This window comes from Protopterus annectens, chromosome 11.part0 (genome assembly GCF_019279795.1).
Source record: "Protopterus annectens isolate FY-2018-M chromosome 11.part0, PAN1.0, whole genome shotgun sequence".
Lineage (NCBI taxonomy): Eukaryota > Metazoa > Chordata > Ceratodontiformes > Protopteridae > Protopterus > Protopterus annectens.
The window spans coordinates 608,390,036-608,414,270 of record NC_056745.1 but is presented as its reverse complement, the minus strand read 5'-3'; the positions used below and the strand labels follow the sequence as shown (position 1 = coordinate 608,414,270).

General features: G+C 46.7%; 1 protein-coding gene across 1 annotated transcript in view; it reads left to right on the top strand.

Moving 5' to 3' along the window:
• Window positions 1–24,235, top strand: part of CAPS2 (calcyphosine 2) — a 2,181,571-nt gene that overhangs the window by 1,581,251 nt on the left and 576,085 nt on the right. The window contains exon 11 of the mRNA XM_044087229.1: window positions 17,715–17,833. Coding sequence (XP_043943164.1) covers window positions 17,715–17,833 — 119 coding nt within the window. The remainder of the gene's footprint in view (window positions 1–17,714; window positions 17,834–24,235) is intronic.

Genomic DNA, 24,235 nt, shown 5'->3' with positions numbered 1-24,235 from the left:
TTAGACTTTTCCTGTCAGGAATTTCCTAGTTTTCAACCCAAAAGCTGTTTTAACAGCTAATTTTGTGATACGAGTGTGTATTTACTGATTCTGTTGAGAAAATTGTTATTTTTGTTAAAGGAAGGTTTCCGTTTTAGTTAGAGGGGCCTTCCCCTTTTGCTATTCTAGCTTTATTTGTAGCGTTATTAGTGGGTCAAGTACCCGTTTTAGTTAGAGGGTCTTGACCCTCTCTTTCTGTGTTTTTTTCTTGTGTAAAAAAAAAAAAAAAAAATCTTTATACTTTAAAATTTTCTTGTGTTATTTAGATAACTGTATTGCTTAAGTCATGTCCAAAGAACATAAACCCTCCGGGTTTAAAAAATGCACGAGGTGTGGTTTTAAGATGTCCATAACGGACGACCACTCCTCGTGCGTTTACTGTTTAGGCGCCAAGCACCTACAAGAATCATGTAGTGTGTGTCACGCCTTATCATCAAGAGTCCTCCAGGAGAGGAAAAACAAATTAATCCTTAAAGGATTAATCAAGCCATCCTTCGAGGAGGCTTTATCTTCGTTTCCCTCTCCTTCAAAAAAGAAGAAAGCGTCAGCTCCGACAAGTCTGTCGGAACCGACTGCCAAAAAACCTAGGCAGACTTCTCCATCGGCTCCACGGACTTCGGAGCCGAGGGCGGAACGGTCTGCCTCGATGCCTCCAGCCTCGACCCCTCTGGTTTCGGAGCCGAGGACTGGGGCATCGAGAGGCAGGTCACCTTCATCGGCTCCACTGATATTGGAGCCGATAAGGGTTACCGGCTCAGACTCTTCCCCTTCGGAGCCGAAGTCCTTATCGGCACCGAGGGAAATTGCCTTGAGATCTCCCTCGGAGCCGATAGTGGTAGAATCCATTCGGAGCCGGTCCCCTAGTCCTTTGGAGCCGATGGAGAAATCGGTTCGGACCCGATCGGTATCCTCCAGATCATCCAGGATGTCTGATTCGGACATCGACAGGGTGCTCCTAAGACTCTTCCAGTCTCCGGTGTTCCAAAAGCTAGTTTCGGCTCCAGCCCATTCGGCTTCGGAGCCGATGGTCCACCTCCCTACTATGGTTCCTCCTCCAACAGCCTCGGCACCGTTGGAGCCGGTGCTGGTGGGACCGGTGGAGGTTTTAGGGTCGGGCCCGACCCTTACTCCAACTCCGGCTCTTGGGTCGGAGTTCAGTACACGGACTTCTTCCGTCAGCCCTGGGGGGGGATGCTTCGGGATTGATGTTTTCGGTCCCAAGTCTCCCTCTTGGTGCATCGGCGGCGGGAGTGCCGTCCACTGTCGTGGCCACGGAGGTGGGACCCTCCCAGGATTCTGGTGGTCCCGCCTTCAGGGCTATGAGGAGTGCGTTAGCCAAATCTTCTTTGGCTACCTCCACGGTCTCCCCAGCTCCTTCCCTGCATACCGAGACTGGGTCTTTGGCAGTCCCCCTGTCCTTAGACAGCGGAGCCCCGGGGCCTGAGGTTACCCCCACTGGGGTTTCCCCCCCTCCTGGAGGTCCTTCTGAAGCCTCTTCGGAAGAACCCCCCAGGAAAAGATCGTGCAAGAGGAAGCACGTTGACTCCCCTGATGAGTCTCTTACTTAAGACACTGATCTCGATGATGCAGAGGGGTCCCCTAAGTCGTCCTCGGATGATGTCTCCTTTGCAGACATCCTGGAAGCCCTTAAACAACGAGGCGGCTGGCAGTCCAAACCTCCTTTTGCTGATGAGTCGGTGTTCCTTAAGGCCTTCGGGGCTCAGCCCTCCGCCTCCTGGGTGTCTCCGCCCTTCGACGAGCTCTTGGATTTGATCTGTCGAAGGGCGTGGGAACACCAAGACTCTGTGGAACTGGTGCCTGCTCGTCCGAATAAATTCCTCTCGGCACCCCCTGAAAAAGAGTTTCTAACTAAAGGTGTGGCTGTAGATGCCTTGGTGGTGGCATCTGCTACCCAGCAAGATGTGGCAGAGGCTTCGACGTCCATCCATCCTCCTAATAAGGAGTCTAGGAGCATGGATCGGTACGGAAAGCGCACCCTAAATTCAGCGGCCTTTACATTAAGGTCATTGAACTACCTTACACACTTTACTAGATTTCAGAGGGATCTGATTAAAGAACTATCCGATACCCTCTTGGGTAACCTGCCTGAGGAGCTGGCCCAGACGGTTGGCTCTCAGCTGGCTACATTGTCGTCCATTTCAAACTCTTCCATGAGGCTCATTTTGTATGCGGCCGAAGGGGCGAGTAGAGCGGCGGGTACAGGCATTGCTCTCCGGAGACAAGCCTGGCTCCGCCTGTGTCATTTCGCGGAGGCCTTTAAGTCTTCCTTTGCTGACGCCCCCTTTGATGGGTCCTCCCTGTTTGGACCCAAGGTAAAGGACACACTGACCCGCTGCGAACAGGAGGGTAAGACTCTGACTGCCGTAGGGGCACGATTTTCCACTCCGTTCCGGCCTTATCCCAAGGCTAAAAGAGGAGGGAAAATGTGGTTCCGTAGATCTCAGAAGCCTTACCCCTCTCAGCAGGAGGATCCCCCTTCCAGAGGCAGGGGAGGGGGAAATTCTTCCGGAAGACGCCGTCCCAGAGGCGGCAGAGGCCCTCGCAACACTGGAGACCGCGAGTCCTTTCGTGGCTCTTCAGCCTTTCACAGTCCCTGAGGGATTGCCCGACTGTGCAGCTCCGGAGCCAGTCGGGGGTCGTTTTTCGAAGCACCTAAAAGCCTGGGAAGGTATCACTCAGGACCGATGGGTGCTTCGAATTATCGCCGGAGATTACACCATCCCCTTCTCTCATTCTCCACCTCAGTCCAAAAAAATCCCGGACCCGCCACCCAGTCAACGGGATACTGCAGCCTCAGAAGTTTCAAAGCTGCTGCAAAAAGGAGTCATCCAACCGGTCCCCGCAGACCAGATCAGATTAGGGACTTACTCAAGATTCTTTTTGGTGCCAAAAAAGACCAGGGACTTGAGACCCATTTTGGACCTCAGCATTCTAAACCGTTCAGTCAGAATCAGTCAGAAAGTCCAAGTTCCGAATGGTCACCCTACAAACCATTCTCCCATTGCTGGAGAGAGGTGTTTGGATGTGCTCCATAGATCTCAAGGACGCTTATTACCATATCATGGTACATCAAGCGTCCAGGAGACATCTGCGCTTCAGCCTAGGAGGCAGTCATTTTCAGTTCCGCGCGCTGCCCTTTGGTCTCACCACAGCCCCCAGGGTGTTCACCAAGTGCTTGGCAGTCGTGACTGCTCACCTGAAAGTCTAGGATTCCAGGTGTTTCCGTATCTAGACGACTGGCTCCTAACTGCCACCTCCAAGCATCTACTACTGCGGAGCCTACAAGCCACTATTTCACTGGGCAGTTCCCTTGGAATCACTTTCAATTGGCCAAAGTCTGTGTTGCTGCCATCTCAACGAATAAGATTCATAGGGGTAGAGATAGACTCAAACCGAATGCGGGTCTATTTACCTACAGACAGAATACAAACCATACAGACTCAAGTTCGAGCCTTACTTCCCAGGTCCAAAGCCCCAGCCAGAATGGTCCTGCAGCTATTGGGATCCATGTCCGCCACGGTTCTTGTAGTCCCCTTGGCAAGGTTGCACATGAGAATTCTCCAGTGGCTTCTTTCAGCTCAGTGGTCCTTTCAGGAACTCCCTCTCAGTCACCTCATATGGATCACAGAAACATGCAAACAGGACCTTCGCTGGTGGCTAGTGCCCTCCAATTTGGATCAGGGACAACCCTTTGTTCCACCTCCTCCTGTGGCCACTTTGACCACGGACGCCTCCCAGACGGGGTGGGGGGGCATTCCCTGGGCAGGTCAGTCCAAGGCAAATGGCACCCGGAAGAGACCCTACTTCACATCAACATCCTAGAAATGAGGGCAGTACTTCTGTCCCTTCAAGCCCTTCACGATTATCTCCCTCAGGGCGTAATTGCCGTTCACTCAGACAACATGTCAGTAGTCTGGTACCTGAACAAACAGGGAGGGACCAGATCCTATCCTCTTTGCAGAGAGGCCATGAGAGTCTGGGAATGGGCAGTCTCGACCAATCGCTTTCTAGTGGCTACTCATATCCCGGGCAAGTCCAATGTGATAGCCGACAGACTGAGCAGAACCATCCTCTCTCCTCACGAATGGTCTCTGAACATGACAGTTGCAAGTCAGATCTTCAACAAATGGGGAGTTCCGTGTTGCGACCTCTTCGCGACTCCACTAAATGCGAAGTGCAAAGAATTCTTCTCCCTAACCCCGGCTCCGGGGAAGAGCCCCATGGACGCACTAGCCCGTCCTTGGCCCACCGGCTTGCTTTATGCCTTCCCTCCAGTTCCTCTCCTTCCCAGGGTGATCCAAAAGGCATCTCTCTTGGGGAGCAAGATGATCTTAGTTGCTCCTTACTGGCCTCGTCAAGTATGGTTTCCCTATCTTCGGTAATATGCTCTGGAAGGTCCATGGTTCCTGGATCAGATCCCAGACCTTTTGGTTCATCAGTCGGGGCTATTCCACCAGTCCCTGCACACCTTAAAATTGACGGCTTGGCTCCTCCTCTTCCGACTATAGTCAGGAGTCATATATTGGATCCAGAGGTTGTACACATATTATCTTCGGCCCATAAGTCTGCTACAAAGAAACCGTATTCTAGCAAATGGAAAAGATTTGCTATTTGGGCTCAACTCCGGGGCCTGGACCCCATCTCTGTTCCCGTGGCAGAAGTACTAAAATTTTTAACTTCTCTTTTCAATCAAGGCTCTTCAGTCTCTACCATCAAGGTCCAATTGGCAGCGATTTCCAATTTTTACGAATCCATAAACCCACCTTTAATGAGCAACAGATTGTGTAAGACCTTCTTGAAAGGTGCTGCTCTGTTAAGACCTCCGATTTCTCATCCTGCACCTCCTTGGGATCTCGATGTGGTGTTACGCGCCTTAACTTCCTCCCCTTTGAACCGGCGGCTACATGTGATCTAAAGTTTCTATCATGGAAGACTGCTTTTCTGGTGGCGATTACTTCTGCCAGAAGAGTTTCAGAGCTTCAAGCTTTGTCAGTAAAACCCCGTGCTTGGTTTTTCACAAAGACAGAGTATCTCTCAGGCCAAATCCTTCCTTTGTCCCTAAAGTTTGTTCCAGTTTCTGTTTACAACAATCGTTGGAACTTCCAGTCTTTTTTCCAAAATATTCTAACAAAGCAGAATTCATATTCCACACACTAGATGTCCACAGGCAGTTGCTTTTATTTAGACAGGACCAAACAAACAAGAAAAACAGATCAGTTGTTTGTATCCTTTGCAGACAATAAACTGGGCAAAGCTGTCACAAAGGTCACTATTGCCAAATGGATCAGGGACTGTATTACTCAAGCTTATTCTTATTCTAACAAAGAGCTTACCACCTCTGTTAAAGCTCACTCTACAAGGGCTATGGCTACTTCGATAGCATTTCATTCTAAGCTTGCCATTAGTGACATTTGTGCTGCAGCTACATGGTCTTCCCCGCACACTTTCATTTCCCACTACAAATTGGATGTGGCATCTAGAGGACGAGCTTCATTTGGTTCCACAGTGCTCAGGAGTGTTTTCCAATGAGCCACCCAGGATTTAGGTGCTAGGGACGCTGTCCCATCAGTACAGAATGTAGGCGAGATAGGATCACATAACATCTTTTAGTTATGTACTCACCATAACTTTAGATGTTTGGGATCCATCTCGCCTACATTCCTAATAACCCACCCTCCTTCCCCCTTCCTTGGAGACTGAGGATATCAGAAGGTCCGAATCCTGTTGTTTCATCTTGAAACATCTAACAATGTTATATAAACAAGTTGTGCATGTGTGCATGAATGCGGACAAACAAGATCTGGGGGATTAGTGGTGGTGCATCCTGGGATAAGAAATAGCTCAGCCAATAAGAGGCCTCGCTCTATAGCATAGCGTGCCGAGTCGGAGCCGAGGGATCGGCTCCGAGCCCATCAGTACAGAATGTAGGCGAGATGGATCCCAAACATCTAAAGTTATGGTGAGTACATAACTAAAAGTTAACAACTTTGGCTGTGTTCGTTTTTTTTTTTTTCTGGCTGTTTTGAGTGTTGGCTGTCATTTTTCTCAAGGCCTATATATCTACCCTATCTTTGCTTTTCTAAGTGGTTTTAAAATACTTTTCTTAGGCTCGTTGTTTGAGCTGTTTAAAGTAGTATGTTATATTTAGATAACCTTAGTGTGTGCTTTTAAAATACCTTTCTTAGACTCATTGTTTGAGCTGTTTAAAGTAGTGTGATATATTTAGATAACTTAGAATTATTTTACTTACAGGGCTGTATTTATATATATGTAAAGCCAGTTCAGATAGAGTGTTGTTTGCCTTAGCGTGTGCTTTTGTTTATAGTTTCCTTTTTCTCTATTAAGTCAGCTCGTTTGAGTTAGAAGGCTACTCCATACCCTTTTCCTTCCCAGTCCCAAACATAAGGAACATCCCGGACGTTCCACCCAGTTAGAGGGGAACAGGCAATTCTAGAAATTGAAAAGTTGCTAGATAAAAAGTCATCCAAACAGTCCTCACAGACCAAATAGGATCTGGAACTTACTCAAGGTTCTTTTTAGTTCCAAAGAAAACAGGGGACTGGAGACCCATCCTGGATCTCAGCAGATTAAACAAATCAGTGAAAAAAGTGAATTTCTGGATGGTAACACTGCAGTCAATACTTCCCTTTCTGGGAAAAGACAATTGGATGTGCTCCATAGATCTCCAGGATGCGTACTACCATATAAAGATGGACAGGTGATCCAGGAGTCATTTGTGCTTTTGGCTGGGGGCCAGTCATTACCACTTTCGAGCTCTGCCCTTTGGTCTCACTACAACCCCCAGAGTGTTCAACAAGCGTATGGCAGTACTCACAGCTCACTTGAGACGTCTAGGATTCCGAGTGTTTCCATATGATGACTGGCCCTTAACTGCCACCACTGAGAATCTACTAATAAAAGCAAGAGACACCACCTTACAGCTCTGCTCTCACCTGGGAATCACTTTAAGTTACGAAAAGTCTGTCTTGTTGCCTTCTCAGCATACTGTCTTCATAGGAGCAGATTTAGACACAAGAAATATGGTGGCAAAACTTCCCTCCAAAAGGGTTCAAGTCTTACGATCCCAAATCCTAAACATTCTTCCCAAAAGAAAAATTCAGGCAAGAACAAACCTCAAAGTACTGGGAACAATCACAGCTGCAATTACCCTGATCCCATTGGCACGCCTACACATACTTCAGTGGCTAATATTCACTAAGTAGTCCATGCAGGAACTACCCATGTCCCACCAGATCTTGATAACCAAATCTTGGAAAAAGGACCTTTGATGGTGGCTTTACTCCAGTCATGTAACATTAGGCCACCCCTTTCTTCCCCATCAATCTTTAGCCACAGTGACCACAGACGCTTCTCAGATAGGGTGGGGGGGCATTATCAACTTGGTAGTAACACAAGTCCCATTTGCACATCAATATCCTAGAGATGGGAGAGGTGCTTTTAGCATTGCAAGCATTCCAAGACTCTCTTCTGCTGGGAACTGTTGCAATACAGACGGACAACATGTCAGTTGTTTGGTATATAAACAAACAAGGAGGAACCAGGTCCTACCCCCTTTGTCAAAAGGCCCTGAGAATATGGCAGTGGGCTACTTGCTCCAATGCTTTCTTATAGCAGGGCACATCCCGGGGAAATCCAGCATGATAGCAGACAAAATCAGCAGAGTGATCCTAATGCCTCACGAGTGGTCCCTAAAACAAGAAGTAGCTGAGATGATTTTCCACAGATGGGGCCAGCCTTGCTGCAACCTTTTTGCCATGTCCATGAATGCCAAATGTAGCAGCTTTTTTGCCCTAATCCCCCCCCCCCCCCCCGGGGGAGTCACCAAGGGATGCACATTTACACGATTGGCCCTCAGGTCTCTTCTACTCCTTCCCTCCTTTTCCACGCCAGCTCATTGGGAAGGAATGTAATACTCGTCTCCCCATAGTGACCTCGCCAAATCTGGTTCCCCTTCCTGTGGCCTCATTTACAGGATGAACCATGGATCTGAAGTAGTTAACTTTATTTGATCAGCAACCTGTGGGTATCGTGTCCGATTCAGATCAGAGCTGGCAGCTTTCATAGCAAAAGATCCGAGCTCCAAGCTCCTCCCCCTACCCATAATACCCTGCTACCTCCCTCTAGTCCCGAGATCTCATTTGCCGCGGCTTCTTGAACCATCTGAAAACGAGCTCCTTGCATGGGTTTTGTGAGTTTAAAGTTATTTAAACTTTTTCTGTCACAAATCTTTCTAAACGTTGTGTGTGTGGTTCCCTTTTCTCCCTCAATACTTTTTGGGTAGTTTTAAAGTTACTTAGTTTAGTTAAAATTTATTTTCCCCTCCCCCACTTCTGTCTGTGTGTGAAGGTGTGTGCGTGTGGGCCTGTTCTTCTCTTTTCTTTACTAAAATGTCTGAAGGCCCCAAAGCTATTTTTTCTAAATGTTCCGAGCGTGGCCATAAGCTGTCCCCAGTGAATGGCCACACTCGGTGCGTTATTTGCCTGGGTGTGGACCATCTTACATCGGGCTGCACTATTTGTGCAACCTTCAACCCCAGGGCTTTGAGGGATAGGAGGACGAAGCTAATCCTTGCGGACCTTTTGCCCCCTGATTCGGCTTTGTCCTCCTTCCCTCCCCCTCTCTGGCGCCAGCCGCGGCTGCGGCTGCTCCTCCGACCGCTCCCTTGGCCAGGACTCAAACTCCCTCTTCAGCCCAGGAGGAAAGGGAAAGCAAAAAGAAAGACAGGAAGGACAAGGAGCGAGAGAGAGATAGGCATCGTAGCCACAAGAGGCGGGCTGAGTCAGCTCCCTCGGCCCTGCCGTCTAAGCAGCTCACCTCTCCCCTTAAGGTCTCTTGGTCTTCCCCCTCCCGGCTTCATTCTCCACGTTTTTCCCCAGAGCCGGAGGAGGAGGAGACCCGGTCATCTTCGAGGTCGTCTAGGCGGTCTTCCCAGCCTGCCTGGGCAGCCTCATCCAGGTCAACTAGAAGTCTATCCGACGCAGACATGGACCGGATGATGCGTCGATTTCTTCAGGCCCAGCTGCAGATGGGAGTGCTCTTGCCTCCCCCCCCCCCTACGGGGGGTTGACCCCTTTTTTCACCCCCATTGCTCCTTCTCCGACCCGCTATCGGGGTTCAGAGCTGGCAGGTCCGGCTAGCTTCGGAGCCGGGGTAATGTCGGTGCCAACAGTGTTTCCTGCTTCGGCGCCAACTACACCCTCGAGTCTGTCGGATCCTTTTTTGGATCCGAGCTCTCTGGGCCGTGAGCTGAGCGTCAGATCCGGAGGGGGTCAGTGTGCCTTCGGCTCCATTGAGATCAGAACGCACTACTCCATCGGATCCGATCGGGTCATCTCCATCGCCGATCCGTATGTCGGATTCGAGGGGGCTGCTTTTGGATCCTAGGGAGAGCAGCTCTCCCTTGGCATTCGACGTTGTGGAGAAGGTCCTTTCGAGAGATTCAAGGCCCCAGGTTCTTGCTACGGATTCACCCGCCATTCCCTCTCAGACGGGCCTGTCTTCCATCATCTGGCCCCAGGGACAGCCTGCACCTACGTTCACTTCAGTGACCTGCTCTGTAAGGTCACTGAACTATATAGCACATGTAATTCGGCTCCAGCGGGACCTAATCAAAGAGTACACTGGATCACCCCCAGAGTCCATGTCGGCCGAGGACAAACGGACCTTCTCGGCTCGAATAGCCACTCTTAAGTCAATTACAAACACCTCTATGCGGCTTCTCTCCCATGCCACGGAGGGAGCGGCTAGAGCTAGTGGAACAGTCATTGTCTTACGATGACAGGCCTGGCTCCGTCTCTGCAACTTTGCGGAACCCTTCAAGGTGTCCTTCGCAAACGCCCCCTTTGACTATTCTACACTTTTCGGCAAAACCGTCCGCGATATGCTACTCCAGAGCGAGAAAGATGGGAAGACATTGTCTGCCATCGGGATCCGCTTCTCGGCTCCTCAGAGGTCCTTCTCCAGGAACCAAAGAGGACAGAAGAAGATGTGGTTCCGGAAAGCTCAACAATCCCGTTTCACTCCGGATCCCTCATCCTTCAGAGGCAGAGGAGGACAGGGTGGACGCCGGCCCAGATGCAGGGGGGAGGGGCGAAGAATTACGGGTTGAGGGAACCTTTTCCCGATCGACCCGCACAGCAACCCTGAAGGGTTGCCCAACTGCTCCTCTCTGGAGGCAGTCGGGGGGTGCTTCTCAGAGCACCTAGCACATTGGGAGTCCATTACGACAGATCGCTGGGTGCTCCGAATCATATCCAGAGGTTACTCGATTCCATTCCTAACTTTTCCTCCCCGGTCGGGGTGCCTCCCCGATGTCCCACCCAATCAGACGGAGGTAGCAGCCTTCGAAATAAAGGAGCTACTAAGAAAAAGAGCCATCCAGCACGTCCCCCCAGGGAAATCCGGATTAAGTTTTTACTCCAGGTTCTTTTTGGTGCCAAAAAAGACGGGGGACTTACGGCCAATTCTCGACCTTTCCACACTGAACCTGTCAGTCGCCAAAGAAAAGTTCCGGATGGTCACCATTCAATCCATTCTCCCACTTTTACAGGAGAACAACTGGATGTGCTCCATAGACCTCAAGGATGCGTACTACCACATTCTAATGGACAGGCGATCCAGGAGGTTTCTCCGCTTTTGGCTGGGAGCCAGCCATTATCAGTTCAGGGTCCTACCCTTCGGTCTCACCACAGCCCCCAGGGTGTTCACCAAGGGTCATGGCAGTTGTAGCGGCCCACCTGAGGCTTTAGAGGATTCAGGTCTTTCCTTACCTGGATGACTGGCTCCTAGCCACCCCCACCAGGTATCTACTATGTTCAGCCAGGGAGTACTTCCTACATCTAGCCCACCATCTAGGGATCACGATCAACCACAAGAAATCCTCCCTTCAGCCTACTCAGATCTTGGATTTCATAGGGGCCAGGATAGACACAATTCAGTCCAAAGTCTTTCTGACGGCAGACAGACTCTGCAACCTAAACCTCCACATTTTGGCTCTTCTACAATCATCGGACCCTCCAGCGGAATTAGTCCTGAGGGCTCTGGGGTCCATGGCAGCGGCCATCAACCTGTCACCGATCGCACATCTGAATATGAGAGTTCTTCAATGGACCTTACAGGTCCAATGGTCCATCCTACGTCACCCCCTGCCTGCCCCTATTCCCCTCAGCAGGGTTTGCAGGGAATCTCTACTTTGGTGGCTCCATTCCAAGGACCTCAGGGATGGACGCCCCTTCTCCATGTCCCCACCCCAAGTCACAGTGACCACAGACGCGTCTCTCCTCGGGTGGAGGGGGGGCATTGCATGGGCAGATCCGTCCAAGGCACGTGGACTCACACAGAGACCTTTTTGCATATCAGTGTCCTGGAGATGAGGGCAGTGCTTCTAGCGTTGCAGGCTCTCCATTCCCTTCTTCCTCCAGGAACTGTTGCAATTCAAACAGACAACATGTCAGCAGTCTGGTACATCAACAAGCAGGGGGGAACCAGATCTTACTCACTTTGCCGAGAGGTCATGAGAGTGTGGGAATGGGCGATGTCCACCAACCGCTTTCTCATAGCAACACACATACCGGGTCAGTCAAACATTCTAGCGGACTATCCTCTCATCTTAAGAGTGGTCTCTGAACCCCTTAGTAGCGAAACAGATCTTCCTCAGATGGGGTCAACCTTGCTGCATCTGTTTGCGTCACCTTCGAACGCAAAGTGCAGCGAGTTCTTCGCTCTAATTCCCCCAGCAGGGGAAGCCTCCAGAGACACTCTGGTTCATGCTTGGCCATCTGATCTTCTTTATGCTTATCCTCCTCTTCCGTTGATGACAAAATTCTTGCAGAAAGCTCATCGGTTGGGGAGCAGAGTTATCCTCATAGCCCCATTCTGGCCTCGTCAAACCTGGTTCCTATGCCTACAGTATCATCTAGTGCATTCTCCCTAGATCTTAGATCCCATTCCGGATCTGATTTCTCATCCCTTGGGATTGAAAACCCCCGACCTTGACAACCTCAAGCTCTCATCTTGGTTGATCCAGTTCCATTAATGGCTAGGACTCCAGGTATCTCATCCTCATTTAAGGCCATCCTGGTGGCCGCTCATAAACCTTCTACCAGGAAAGTCTGCAAGAGTAAATGGAAGCGTTTTTCTATTTGGGCAGAGCATAGGAATTTGGATCCTTTTACGGCTCCTATTCCAGCAGTCCTCGACTTTCTATCCCATATTTTCCATCAAGGGGCTAGTTCTTCTACTGTTAAAGTTCAACTGGCAGCTATTTCCCACTTCCATGTTGGAAACAAATTTGGCCCCCTAGCTTCCTCTAAGATTTGCAAGACCTTCCTGAAAGGAACTTTTCTGTTAAGATCCCCTGTTAAAGATGCAGTTCCTCCATGGGATTTAACCCTAGTTCTCCAGGCTCTGACTGCCCCCCACCCCCCTTTGAGCCTGCAGCTTCGATCAACTTAAAGTATGTATCTTGGAAAACTGCCCTGATTGCTATTACCTCAGCTAGAAGGATATCAGAGCTTCAGGATCTTTGTAGTAAACCTTCATACATCATTTTTCATAAAGACAGGGTTTCCCCCAGGAATAATCCCTCCTTTCTAACTAAAGTGGCTTCCAAAGCCAACATCAACCAATCCATCAATCTGCCTGTCTTCTTTCCTAATTATCAGAACAAAGGAGAATATAGACTTCATTGTCTGGATGTACATAGACAGTTGCGATTTTACTTGCACAGAACAGTTGATTTCCGAAAATCAGATCAACTCTTTGTTTCATTTGCTAAGTCCTGTCTGGGTAAACCAGTGACAAAGGTAACCTTAGCTAGATGGATTGCCCAATGCATCCTTCTCGCATACAGAAGCTCTGGTCGACCTGAGCCTGTGCAGGTTTGAGCTCACTTTACCCGTTCTGTGGCTACTTCTGCTGCCTTCTGGTCGAGGGTCTCTTTGGATGACATTTGTTCAGCAGCTACTTGGGCTTCCTCTCATACTTTTATTACACATTATAAATCGAATCTAATATCCAGCGGAAGGGCATCTTTTGGCTCTGCAGTGCTCCGGAATATCCTTCCATGAGGACCTCCCAAGTTGTTGGTAGCTGGGGACTCTGTCCCACAGGTTGCTGATCAAATGAAGTTAATTACTTCAGATAAAGAAGTTATGTACTCACCATAATGTTCCATCTGAGTAGGTAACTTCATTTGTCAGTAACCAACCCTCCCTCTGTCCCCCTGACCTGTAGTTCGTCCTTGTAGGAGTATTGTGTTCCACTTCCCAGATGACATCAGGTTAGGATGTTCAGGTGGTTTTTCCCTTTGTTACTGTAGTATTCTGTGATACTATGGCAAACTCCATCTGAGGATTAGAGGGAGGTAGCAAGGTATTATGGGTAGGGGGGAGGAGCTTGGAGCTCGGATCTTTTGCTAGGAAAGCTGCCGGCTCGGATCCGAATCGGATCTGATACCCACAGGTTGCTGACAAATGAAGTTACCTACTCAGATGGAACGTTATGGTGAGTACATAACTTCTTTATTCTGGACCTTCTGACTCAACTGACAGCGTGACTGCTCCAACTCCAAACTTAGCCAGGCTCAATAACCTTTCCCAGTCAGTGAAACATAACTTAATTTCATCTCCTAAGGCTTCAACAAGGAAATTATACATGAGCAAATGGAAAAGATTTTCTGCTTAGGCCGAAAATAACTGCATTGACTCTTTTTCTGCTCTCATAGCTTCCATTCTTGAATTTTTGACAAAGCTTTTTAATGAAGGTGCAGCTGCAGCCACTATTTGAATTCAATTAGCAGCAATATCCAACTTCCATATAAGTGAATCAGGACCAAATCTAATGTCCCACAGACTATGCAAGGCCTTTCTGAAAGGCACTGTTTTATTAAAACCACCCATTAAAGCCCCACCAGCACCATGGGACCTAAATTTTATCTTATCCCATCTGATTCTTCCCCCTTTTGAACACTCATCAGCTTGTGACCTAAAGTTTTTGACATGGAAGACAATTCTTTTGATAGCCATCACTTCTGCTAGAAGAGTTTCAGTATTACAGACATTGTCGACAAAGCTGCCCTACATGCTTTTCCACAAAGACAGGGTATCCCTACGAACAAACCCATTCTTTCTACCTAAAGTATGCTCAGAATGTAATCTGAATCAATCTATAGAACTTTCAATCTTTTTCCCAACTATAGCAACAAAGCAGAATATATGCTACACCAGCTAGATGTGCAGAGATAATTGTGTTTCTATTTACATAGGACAAAGGACTTCAGAAGTTCCCACCAACTATTTGTATCTTTTTCAGACCCTAAGGAAGGTGCTTCAGTGTCTAAAGTCACTCTTTCTAAATGGTTATCAGATTGTATTACTTTTACTTAGAAATCTCAGAACAAAGAGCTCCCCGAAAAGATAAAAGGTCACTCTACAAGAGTTAAAGCAACCTGTGCTGCCTGTCGGGCGAGATTACCAATTGATACCATTTGTGCTGCAGCAACATGGGAAAGGCCTCATACCTTTATCACTCATTGCAGAGTGGATTTGGCCTCCAGGGACAGGGCCTCTTTTGGGTCCATTGTTCTGAAAAATATTCTCCCTTGAGCCACCCGAAAAAGATGGTGCTAGGATCACTGTCCCAACCAGTACAGAATGAAGGTGAGATAGGACAGCATCACATAAATAAGTTATGTACTCACCATAACGTTTCATGTGTGCAGTCCATCTTGCCTTCATTCTTAGTCCCACACTCCTTCCTCCAGCCTTTGGCTCCTGGAGGACCGAGTGGTTACAATTGGACAAAATAATGTTCTCTGACCTAATAGACATGAAATTAGATCTTCTAGTATATGTTGTTATATCAGCAAACAAGATCTGGGGAGTTTCATAGAGCATTGTGGGATAGGGTTTTTCAGCCATGAGCTAGTTGAAGACCTCGAGCTTTTGTAAATGTCCGAGTCAGAACCGAGGATCGGTTCCAAACCCAACCAGTACAGAATAAAGGTGAGATGGACAACAGACATGGAACATTATGGTGAGTACATAACTTCTTTTTTTGCTGTCCTTTTTATAGCCATCTTGCTCTCTAACAACCTCAGTGAAAAGCTGCAGCCACACTCCCTATGGTTGTCTAACTGCTGAAAAGCTCTGGTCAGCAAACCAATATCTGCAGTATGTCAACTATATGTTACAAGTTTATGCAACAAGTTTCCAATTTTTTGAGCACCTACTGTTATGGTCAGTCCCCAGCCAAGCTACAGTTTTCACAGCGTGATACCTTAAACCTCCTTTAATGGAAACCCATCGGATATATGCAGATGACCCCTTAAAGACATCAAGTATTTCAGCAATATGGCTTGCAAATGTCTATGACTTTTTCTTTTTAAGTCTTTGTGGATACATTCAGGCCATTAAAGCCAAACCCTACTAGCTCTGGACATACATGTTTCAACCTTTGCATATATTTCATGGGCCTCTATTACAGGAGGTTCAAGGTATCACACAGTGAAAACTCTAACTTGGCTGGCTTTTTCTTGTAGTTTTTACTAATTGGTTTGTCAGTGTGATCTTTTTACTCTTTGGTTATGGTGAGTGTCTTCACATATGTTTACTTTCCTCTTTTTTTCCTGTATGCACCCAAATCTACAGTCTCTTTGGCTTTCCATTACCTTTCATGACATTTCCATTTGATATTTGTTCATTTTCTGATTAATCACATGGCTTGTGAAAGCAAGATGTGTTACTCTTAGCTGTTATGTATGGATGAATTTGCAGAAAATGCATTTAAGACATGCAACTTGACAAATACATGATATATTGAGTAAGTAGTGATTAAGAAAGAGTATCTGCAGCTAAGTCATTAGATTTTTCATAGAAGCATCTAATCTGATCTTTTTTCTGACTGAAATAAGAAAAAGAAAAATGGCATCAATTTAACAGCTTACAACTACCAAATATTAAAGTGAGTCACTTAAAATATATTAATATTGTCTCATGACTCTCAAAGAAGTATTTATAATGCATACCTGTCAACTTTTTTGCAGAATGTCCATATTTTTCGTGTGTTCCTAAAAAAATGTTCGCATATTGCAATGACGTGACAAAGGAAGCCAGAAAAATTGTGTAGTTATCCTTTATGCAGTGCATAAAATGGCTTCAGTCACTAAAATAAAATCATTCTAAATGGTCACCCCCCTAAATAAACTTTTATTGTAACAACTGTGGCAAAACATTGAGTGGTCAGCAAGATTCACCTCACAAGAGTAACTGCTACTTGAGCTGTCTGTCTCTACCACCTGCCCATCAGTGTTAGAGCTCTTTATATGGGTGACGCCATAACTGAGAATAATCTCCACACATTCTCACACACAAGAAAGCTGCCAGTCTGGACTGATTTTGCTAAGTTAATTCTTACAAGTTATTTTGTGTTTGCAAACAACCTTGATTTCTTGTTAGGATGACATATTGCCTGTGATTCTGATCATCCTGTGCAGAAATTCTCCATACAGAAATATAGTAAAAGTTATTTGAGATATTTACTCTGAGAGGTTAACTTTTGTAGCAGAGTCTTTACCTCTTAACTTCTGCTGCAGTGTTATTTCTTTCTGACCTATCCAGAGATACTATTTTGATTGTTCATCTTAGTTTACATTCATAGGGGGTTACCATTAGTTTACTCTTGGTGGGTCTCATTAGAAGAACTGACAATGATATGAATAGTTTATAAAGGATGTGCATAATGTATGCCGCGGTGGTGCAGCGGCAGCGTTGTTGCCTCACAGCAAGAGGTTCTTCCGTTCGATTCTTGGCTGGAGTGCAGGGAGTGCCTTCTGTGTGGAGTCTGCATGTACTCCCCATGGTTGGATGGCGTTCGAAAGACATGCGTAAATGGGCGTGCCTTCGTTGAAGGTTGGATGTCGAGCTGGCACCTCGGCATTCGTGAAAATCTACTGCCAATCATTAGCGGACTAGAGTTCCGCTGTGGCGACCCCTAACCAGGAAAAGCCGAAAGACAAACAACAACAACAGCAACATAAAGGATGTGCATAAGCTACCTTTAGTTGTACAAGATGCATAGAACAATACACCATAGGATACCAACAGATTAGCAAAGGTGAGTGCAACATCCACTGGTTATACTGATGAAAGAAAATCTCTCATACTCAGATCTACTACTTTTGTAAATACCTCATACAGGTACTTCTATAAATGGATTGTCCCTTTTTTCAAATCTGCTGCCTGTGGCTTATTGTGAAAAGGGATTATTAGCATTTGTCATGTATACTGTTTTCCATTCTGTACTAGAATTAATGATAATCTAACCAGCAAATCTGTTTCTGTATTTCAGATTAATTCTGGTGAAGTATTGTATAATTTGAAGCATTTAATTCTGGTGAAATATAGTATAATTTGAGGCATTTGATTTTGTAGTTTTCGCACATTTTCTTTTTCCCTGTGCTTTAATGACCTGGTTTGGGAGCGTAGCTACTTAAATTTAGTCAACATACTAATAGTTATTTACTGAACAAAATATCAGAAGAGATTGCCACTAATACATTAGCATTACAAATTCTGAGCAAGTATTCAGACATAACGTCACCTTAGTTTTTCACCTTTTGTAATTGCATTAATTAGGGTGCCAATTTGACTTTTTTGACATCAGAGCATGTGGGACTTCCAGACAGTATCAAGCAGCAGAAACTGCTAACTGTTCGTATCACAGATGTTGATGAAGCAGGCATAAGCATGTTACTGTAAGTATTTTTTAAACTTCATTGCACAACAAAAGTTTAACTTGTTCTGCTGCTGTTTGCATTGCAGGCAGTTTTGTGCAGTGACATTTTCCCTAATTTTTATCAATAAAAAAATGTGGTTTTTCCCATTGTTGTCATTTCCTCATATCATACTTTAATATCACTATTATTGTGATTTTCATTGAACCTTGTGTGTTAATTTTGCTTTTTATGACAACAGAGCAGGCATCTTGTACCTTTTGTGCAGAGTCATTGAATGTGGATAGTTTTAGAATTGTGCTCATGGTTTAGCTTGGTTAGGTTATTGCAAGTAATCACAGTTCTACATTCTTTTATAACTGTATTAATTTTCAGATTACTTTTTGACATATGAGATATGGGATAGGCGTGGGATGGATCCACAGATGGTTCAGTGACATCCATGGGGCTGACTAACAGTTTTATTTATGCAGGTGTTTTTCTTATAAGAGTATTATACATTTTAACTTTTTTAGGAAGCTCAGTATAACCAACTTTTATTTATTTAGTTTTACTATTCTTGGACCATGCTCACGTTTTCTTCTTTGAACCTTATAGACACTCACACTCCTCATAAGAGTCTTTGTGTATTTGTTCTATAATTCTGATGCTAATACTACTTTTGTCCTGTCAGCTGTCCATCTCTATGTTTGGGGTGGGCTTTACAAATAAAGATAATTTATTATTATTTAGAACACCCACTGTTTTAGCAAAGTTCTGTATAACAACTCAGTAGACTAATCTACAAGATATTCCCTCGAATAGATTATCTTCATATGGACTAGTCTACAAGAGATTCCCTCAACTATATTATCTTTACGTGGACTAATCTGCAAGATATTCCCTTGACTACATTATTTTCATGTGAACTAGGCTGCAAAATATTCCCTTGACTAGATTTTCTTTATGTGGATTATGCTACAGGATATTTCCTCAGCTACATTATTTTCATGTATATCTGTTGAGTACGCGCAGTCTCCCATATCCAAGGAAAGAATCACACCCTGGAAGGCATCATGGGAAAGTTTACATCAAATCATAATGGACCTACCCTAAGCTAGAACTGGATTTTTATGATGCATCCAATTACTGTACTTAATGAACTTGTTGCTTTCTGTTTTAAATACAGCTGCACGTTGTTTAATTTTGTTCTTTTATAATTAGTTAACTGGTATAAACTTTGCATTTTGTTATACATTGAACAATCTAATAAAAAGAAAATTGACAAAAGTATAAAAGACTTTCAACAGTTCATAAAACAGCTGTACATTCATAGGCATGCAAGAAAAAAAGACAGCTAATATTACGCTTCTTACAGTATGAACAAAATGAAATGGTGATAAATTTTCTTGGCATGAAAATAAATTAATTTTTCATAATTGTTTTGGACTCGTGTTATAAGCATTTATGAGTAGGAGCTGCAAATTAGATGAAATATACACCATATGGTAGTTTGTAGCTGGGAAGAGTGTAACATGTCTGATGCCTAGCTTTCTTCAAATTAAGGAGTTGAGTAGGAAGAACTAAAAGGTAAATATTAGAAATCTCTTGATGTTCATTAAATCAGTGTTGCGGTAGTAGTAGCTACATGGCTTATATCCTGTCTAGGATATAGCAGCCAGACAGCTTCAACATGCCCAGACCATTGAAAGTTCAAGGCAGGCAAGGATTAAATCCATGGTTTTGTCACCAAATCCTTCAAAGCATTTCTGCTACTGAAGAGCACTTCTCTTACAGGCTTTTCAAGTGATGTTCAGATATTGTTGCTCTATAGCTTGGTAAATAAGTTCCTTTTAGGTATAGAACTTTCCACAGTTATTTTTATGTCTAAAGCAGCACTCTGTTTCAAAGAACTGTTTGTTTGTTTTTTTTGCTAGGTTTTAATTTTTTTTTTTACAGTAATTTTTTTTGACAGCCAAGTGACAAGTTGAAGCAATGCGGTTCTTTTTATTGTTTTTAGTGTAAATTTTTATTTCTTCAAATGTACTCTATTTTTGTTGATAATTTTATAAATTATTTTTAGGGGCTGGGGCAAGTATGTCTTGTGCTCGTTACTGAGTTTATAAAAACTCTATATGTTATGTGATCCTATCTCGCCTACATTCTGACTGATGGGTTCGGAGCCGATCCTCGGCTCCGACTCGGCACGTTTATGCCAAAGAGCAAAGTCTCTTATTGGCTGAGCTTACTATATCCCAGGATGCACCACTACCAGTCCCCCAGATCTCGTTTGCCGCTATCAAGCAAAGACGTGGTCTCGAGCTGGCTGAGCTAAGTAGTGTTTTTCACTTACTTTCCTGTCAGGGATTTCCTAGATTTTCAACAAAAAGCTGTTTTAACGGCTATTTCGTCTTTTTGTATATGACTGGATATTTTTGTGAAGTATTTGTGTGGTGATTGCGCCTTTTTTTTCTGACTAGAGGTTCCCTTTCAGTTGAAGGGCCTTCCCCTGTCAGTCACTTTGTCTTCAAGTTCCGTTTTTATTTAAGGGTTCTTGGATCCTTTCTAGTTTTTCTTCTTTGTGACAGTTCTTGGTTATAAAAAAAAAAAAAAGAGAGAGAAAAGTTTTTTCTCTGTGATAGTTAGTGTGTTTTGTTTTTGGCTGTTACACTTGATTGGTTGCCATAATGTCTCAGGCTCCTAGGCCTTCAGGTTTTAAGAAGTGCACTAAGTGCAGCTTCAAAATGTCTATTACAGATGACCACTCTCTCTGTGTGTACTGTTTGGGCGCCAAACATTTGCAGGAGTCCTGTAGCGTGTGTCACGCGTTTTCCTCGAGGGTCCTCCAAGAGAGGAAAAATAAACTTATTTTAAAAGGCCTTATTAAACTCTCATTTGAAGAGGCATTAGCTTCCTCTCCTTCTCCTGCTAAAAAGAAAAGGGCGTCGGCTCCGACCAGTCCATCGGAACCGACCGCCAAAAGACATAGGCAGGCTTCTCATTCGGCTCCACGGACTTCGGAGCCGAGGGCGGAACGGTCTGCCTCGATGCCTCCAGCCTCGACTCCTCTGGGTTTGGAGCCGATGGCTGGGGCATCGAGAGGCGGGTCACCTTCATCGGCTCCACTGATCTTGGAGCCGATGAAGGTTGTCCGCTCAGACACTTCCTCCTCGGCGCCGAAGCCCTCTTCGGCACCGATGGAAATTGGTTTGGACACTCCTTCGGCGCTGATAATTACCGAGTCGATTCGGAGCCGGTCCCCTAGTCCCTTGGAGCCGTTGGAGAGGCCTACTCGGACCCATTCGGTCTCTTCCAGGTCATCAAGGATGTCAGATTCGGACATAGACAGGGTGCTCCAAAGACTTTTCCAGTCCCCAGTCTTTCAGAAATTTGTTTCGGCTCCGACCCAATTGGCTTCGGAGCCGATAGCCCATTCCATTGCCATTCCTCCTCCGACCGCTTTGGCTCCGTCGGAGCAGGTGCTGATGGAGCCAGTGGAGATCCTAGGGTCGGCTCCGACCCTTACTCCAACCCCGGCCTTCGGGTCCGAGTTTAGCACACGGACTTCTTCGGCCGGACCCGGGGGTGACGTTTCGGGACCAATGCTGTCGGTTCCAAGCCTCCCTCTCGGTGCTTCGCCGGGACTTCCGTCTGCTATCATGGCTCCGGAGACTTGACCCTCCCAGGATTCTGGGGGTCCGGCCTTCAGAGCTATGAGGAGTGCCTTGGCCAAGTCTTCTTCGGCCATCTCTACAGCTTTACCGGCACCTTCCCTGGGCATGGAGACTGGGTCTTTGGCAGTTCCCCTGTCTCTAGGCAGCAGAGCCCCGGGGCCTGAGGTTACCCCCACTGGGGGTTCCCCTCCTCCTGAGGGTCTTTCGGAGTTGTCTTCAGAGGAGCCCCCAAGGAAGAGATCGTGCAAGAGGAAGCACGTGGACTCCCCCGATGAGTCTCTTACATCGGACACTGATCTTGATGATGCGGAGGGGTCCCCAAAGTCGTCCTCGGATGATGTCTCATTTGCAGACATTCTAGAGATCCTCAAGCAACGAGGCGGCTGGAATTCCAAACCCCCCTCCGCTGATGAGTCGGTGTTCCTCAAGGCCTTCGGGGCTCAGCCCTCCGCCTCCTGGGTGTCTCCGCCCTTCGACGAGCTCCTGGATTTGGTTTGTCGGAGGGCGTGGGAACATCCAGATACTGTGGAACCAGTGCCTTCTCGCCCTAACAAATTTTTGTCTGCCCCACCCGAGAAGGAGTTCTTAACGAAAGGCGTGGCTGTAGATGCCATGGTGGTGGCATCTGCTACCCAGCAGGACGTGGCAGAGGCTTCAACGTCCGTCCATCCTCCTAATAAGGAGTCTAGGAGCATGGACCGGTACGGGAAGTGCACCCTGACTTCAGCGGCCTTTACTCTGAGGTCCCTGAATTATTTGGCACATTTCACCAGACTACAGAGGGATCTGGTCAAGGAGCTCTCAGACTCCCTCTCAGGTAACCTACCTGAGCAGCTAGCCCAGTCGGTTAGCTCTCAGTTGGCTATCCTTACCTCGATTTCTAACTCGTCCATGAGGCTCATTTCATATGCGGCCGAAGGGGCGGGCAGAGCGGCAGGCACAGGCGTGGCTCTACGGAGACAAGCCTGGCTCCGTTTGTGTTATTTCGCGGAGGCCTTCAAGTCTTCCTTTGCCGACGCTCCCTTTGATGGGTCCTCTTTGTTTGGACCCAAGGTAAAGACACTCTTACCCGCTGTGAGCAGGAGGGAAAGACTTTATCTGCCGTAGGAGCACGTTATTCCACTCCCTTTCGGCCTTATCCCAAGGCTAAAAGAGGAGGGAAGATGTGGTTCCACAAATCACAGAAATTCTTTCCTCAACAGCAGGAAGATTCCCCTTCCAGAGGCAGAGGACGGGGAAATTTTTCTGGGAGACGCCGTCCCAGAGGCGGCAGAGGCCCCCGCAACACTGGAGACCGCGAGTCCTTTCGTGGCTCTTCAGCCTCCCACACTCCATGAGGGATTGCCCGGCTGTTCTGCTCCGGAGCCAGTCGGGTGCCGTTTTGCCAAGCACCTAAAAGCCTGGGAGTCTATTACTCAGGACAGATGGGTGCTTCGGATTATTGCCGGAGGTTACACCATTCCCTTCACACACTCACCCCCACCGTCCAAAAAGTTCCCGGACCCACCACCCAGTCAAAGGGAAATTGCAGCCGTAGAAGCTTCAAAGCTGCTAGAAAAGGAGTCATCCAACCGGTCCCCACAGACCAGATCGGATCCGGAAATTACTCAAGGTTCTTTTTAGTGCCAAAAAAGACAGGGGACCTGAGACCCATCTTGGATCTCAGCAAACTAAACCAGTCCGTCATGAAGTCCAAATTCCGAATGGTCACTTTACAATCCATTCTCCCATTGTTGGAGAAAGATGTTTGGATGTGCTCCATAGATCTCAAGGACGCCTATTATCACATACCGATACATCAGGCGTCCAGGAGGTATCTGCACTTCAGCCTGGGAGACAGTCATTTCCAATTTTGTGCACTGCCCTTTGGTCTCACCACAGCCCCCAGGGTGTTCACCAAGTGTTTGGCAGTAGTGACTGCTCACCTGAGGAGTCTCGGATTCCAAGTGTTTCCCTATCTGGACGACTGGCTCCTGACTGCCACCACCAGGCATCTGCTACTAGAGAACCTACAAGCCACCATCTCCCTGGGTGCTTCCCTGGGAATTACATTCAACTGGTCAAAGTCTGTCTTGCTGCCTTCTCAGCGCATAAGATTCATAGGAGCAGAGATAGACTCAAAATTAATGCGAATCTTCCTTCCTACCGAAAGGATACAAACATTACAAGATCAAGTCCGAGCCCTGCTTCTAAGATCCAAAGCCCCAGCCAGGATGGTCCTGCAACTTTTAGGTTCAATGTCTGCCACGGTTCTCCTAGTTCCTCTGGCAAGATTGCACATGAGGATTCTTCAGTGGCTGTTATCAACACAATGGTCTTTTCAGGATCGCCCCCTCAATCATCACATACTGATTACAGAAACGTGCAAACGGGACCTCCGCTGGTGGCTTCTGCCATCCAATCTGAATCAGGGAAGACCTTTTGTTATACCCCCTCCGGTGGCCACCTTGCCAACGGATGCCTCCCAGACGGGTTGGGGGGAGCATTGTCTGGGCAGGTCAGTTCAGGGTTCTTGGCTTCCAAACGAAACATTTCTCCATATCAATGTGTTGGAAATGAGGGCTGTACTTCTGTCCCTACAAGCCCTCCACAAGTTTCTCCCTCAAGGCATTATCGCCATCCACACAGACAACATGTCGGTGGTCTGGTATCTAAGCAAACAAGGAGGGACCAGATCTTACCCCCTTTGCAGAGAGGCCATGAGGGTGTGGGAATGGGCAGTGGCTACCAAGCGCTTCCTGGTAGCGACCCACATTCCAGGAAAATCCAA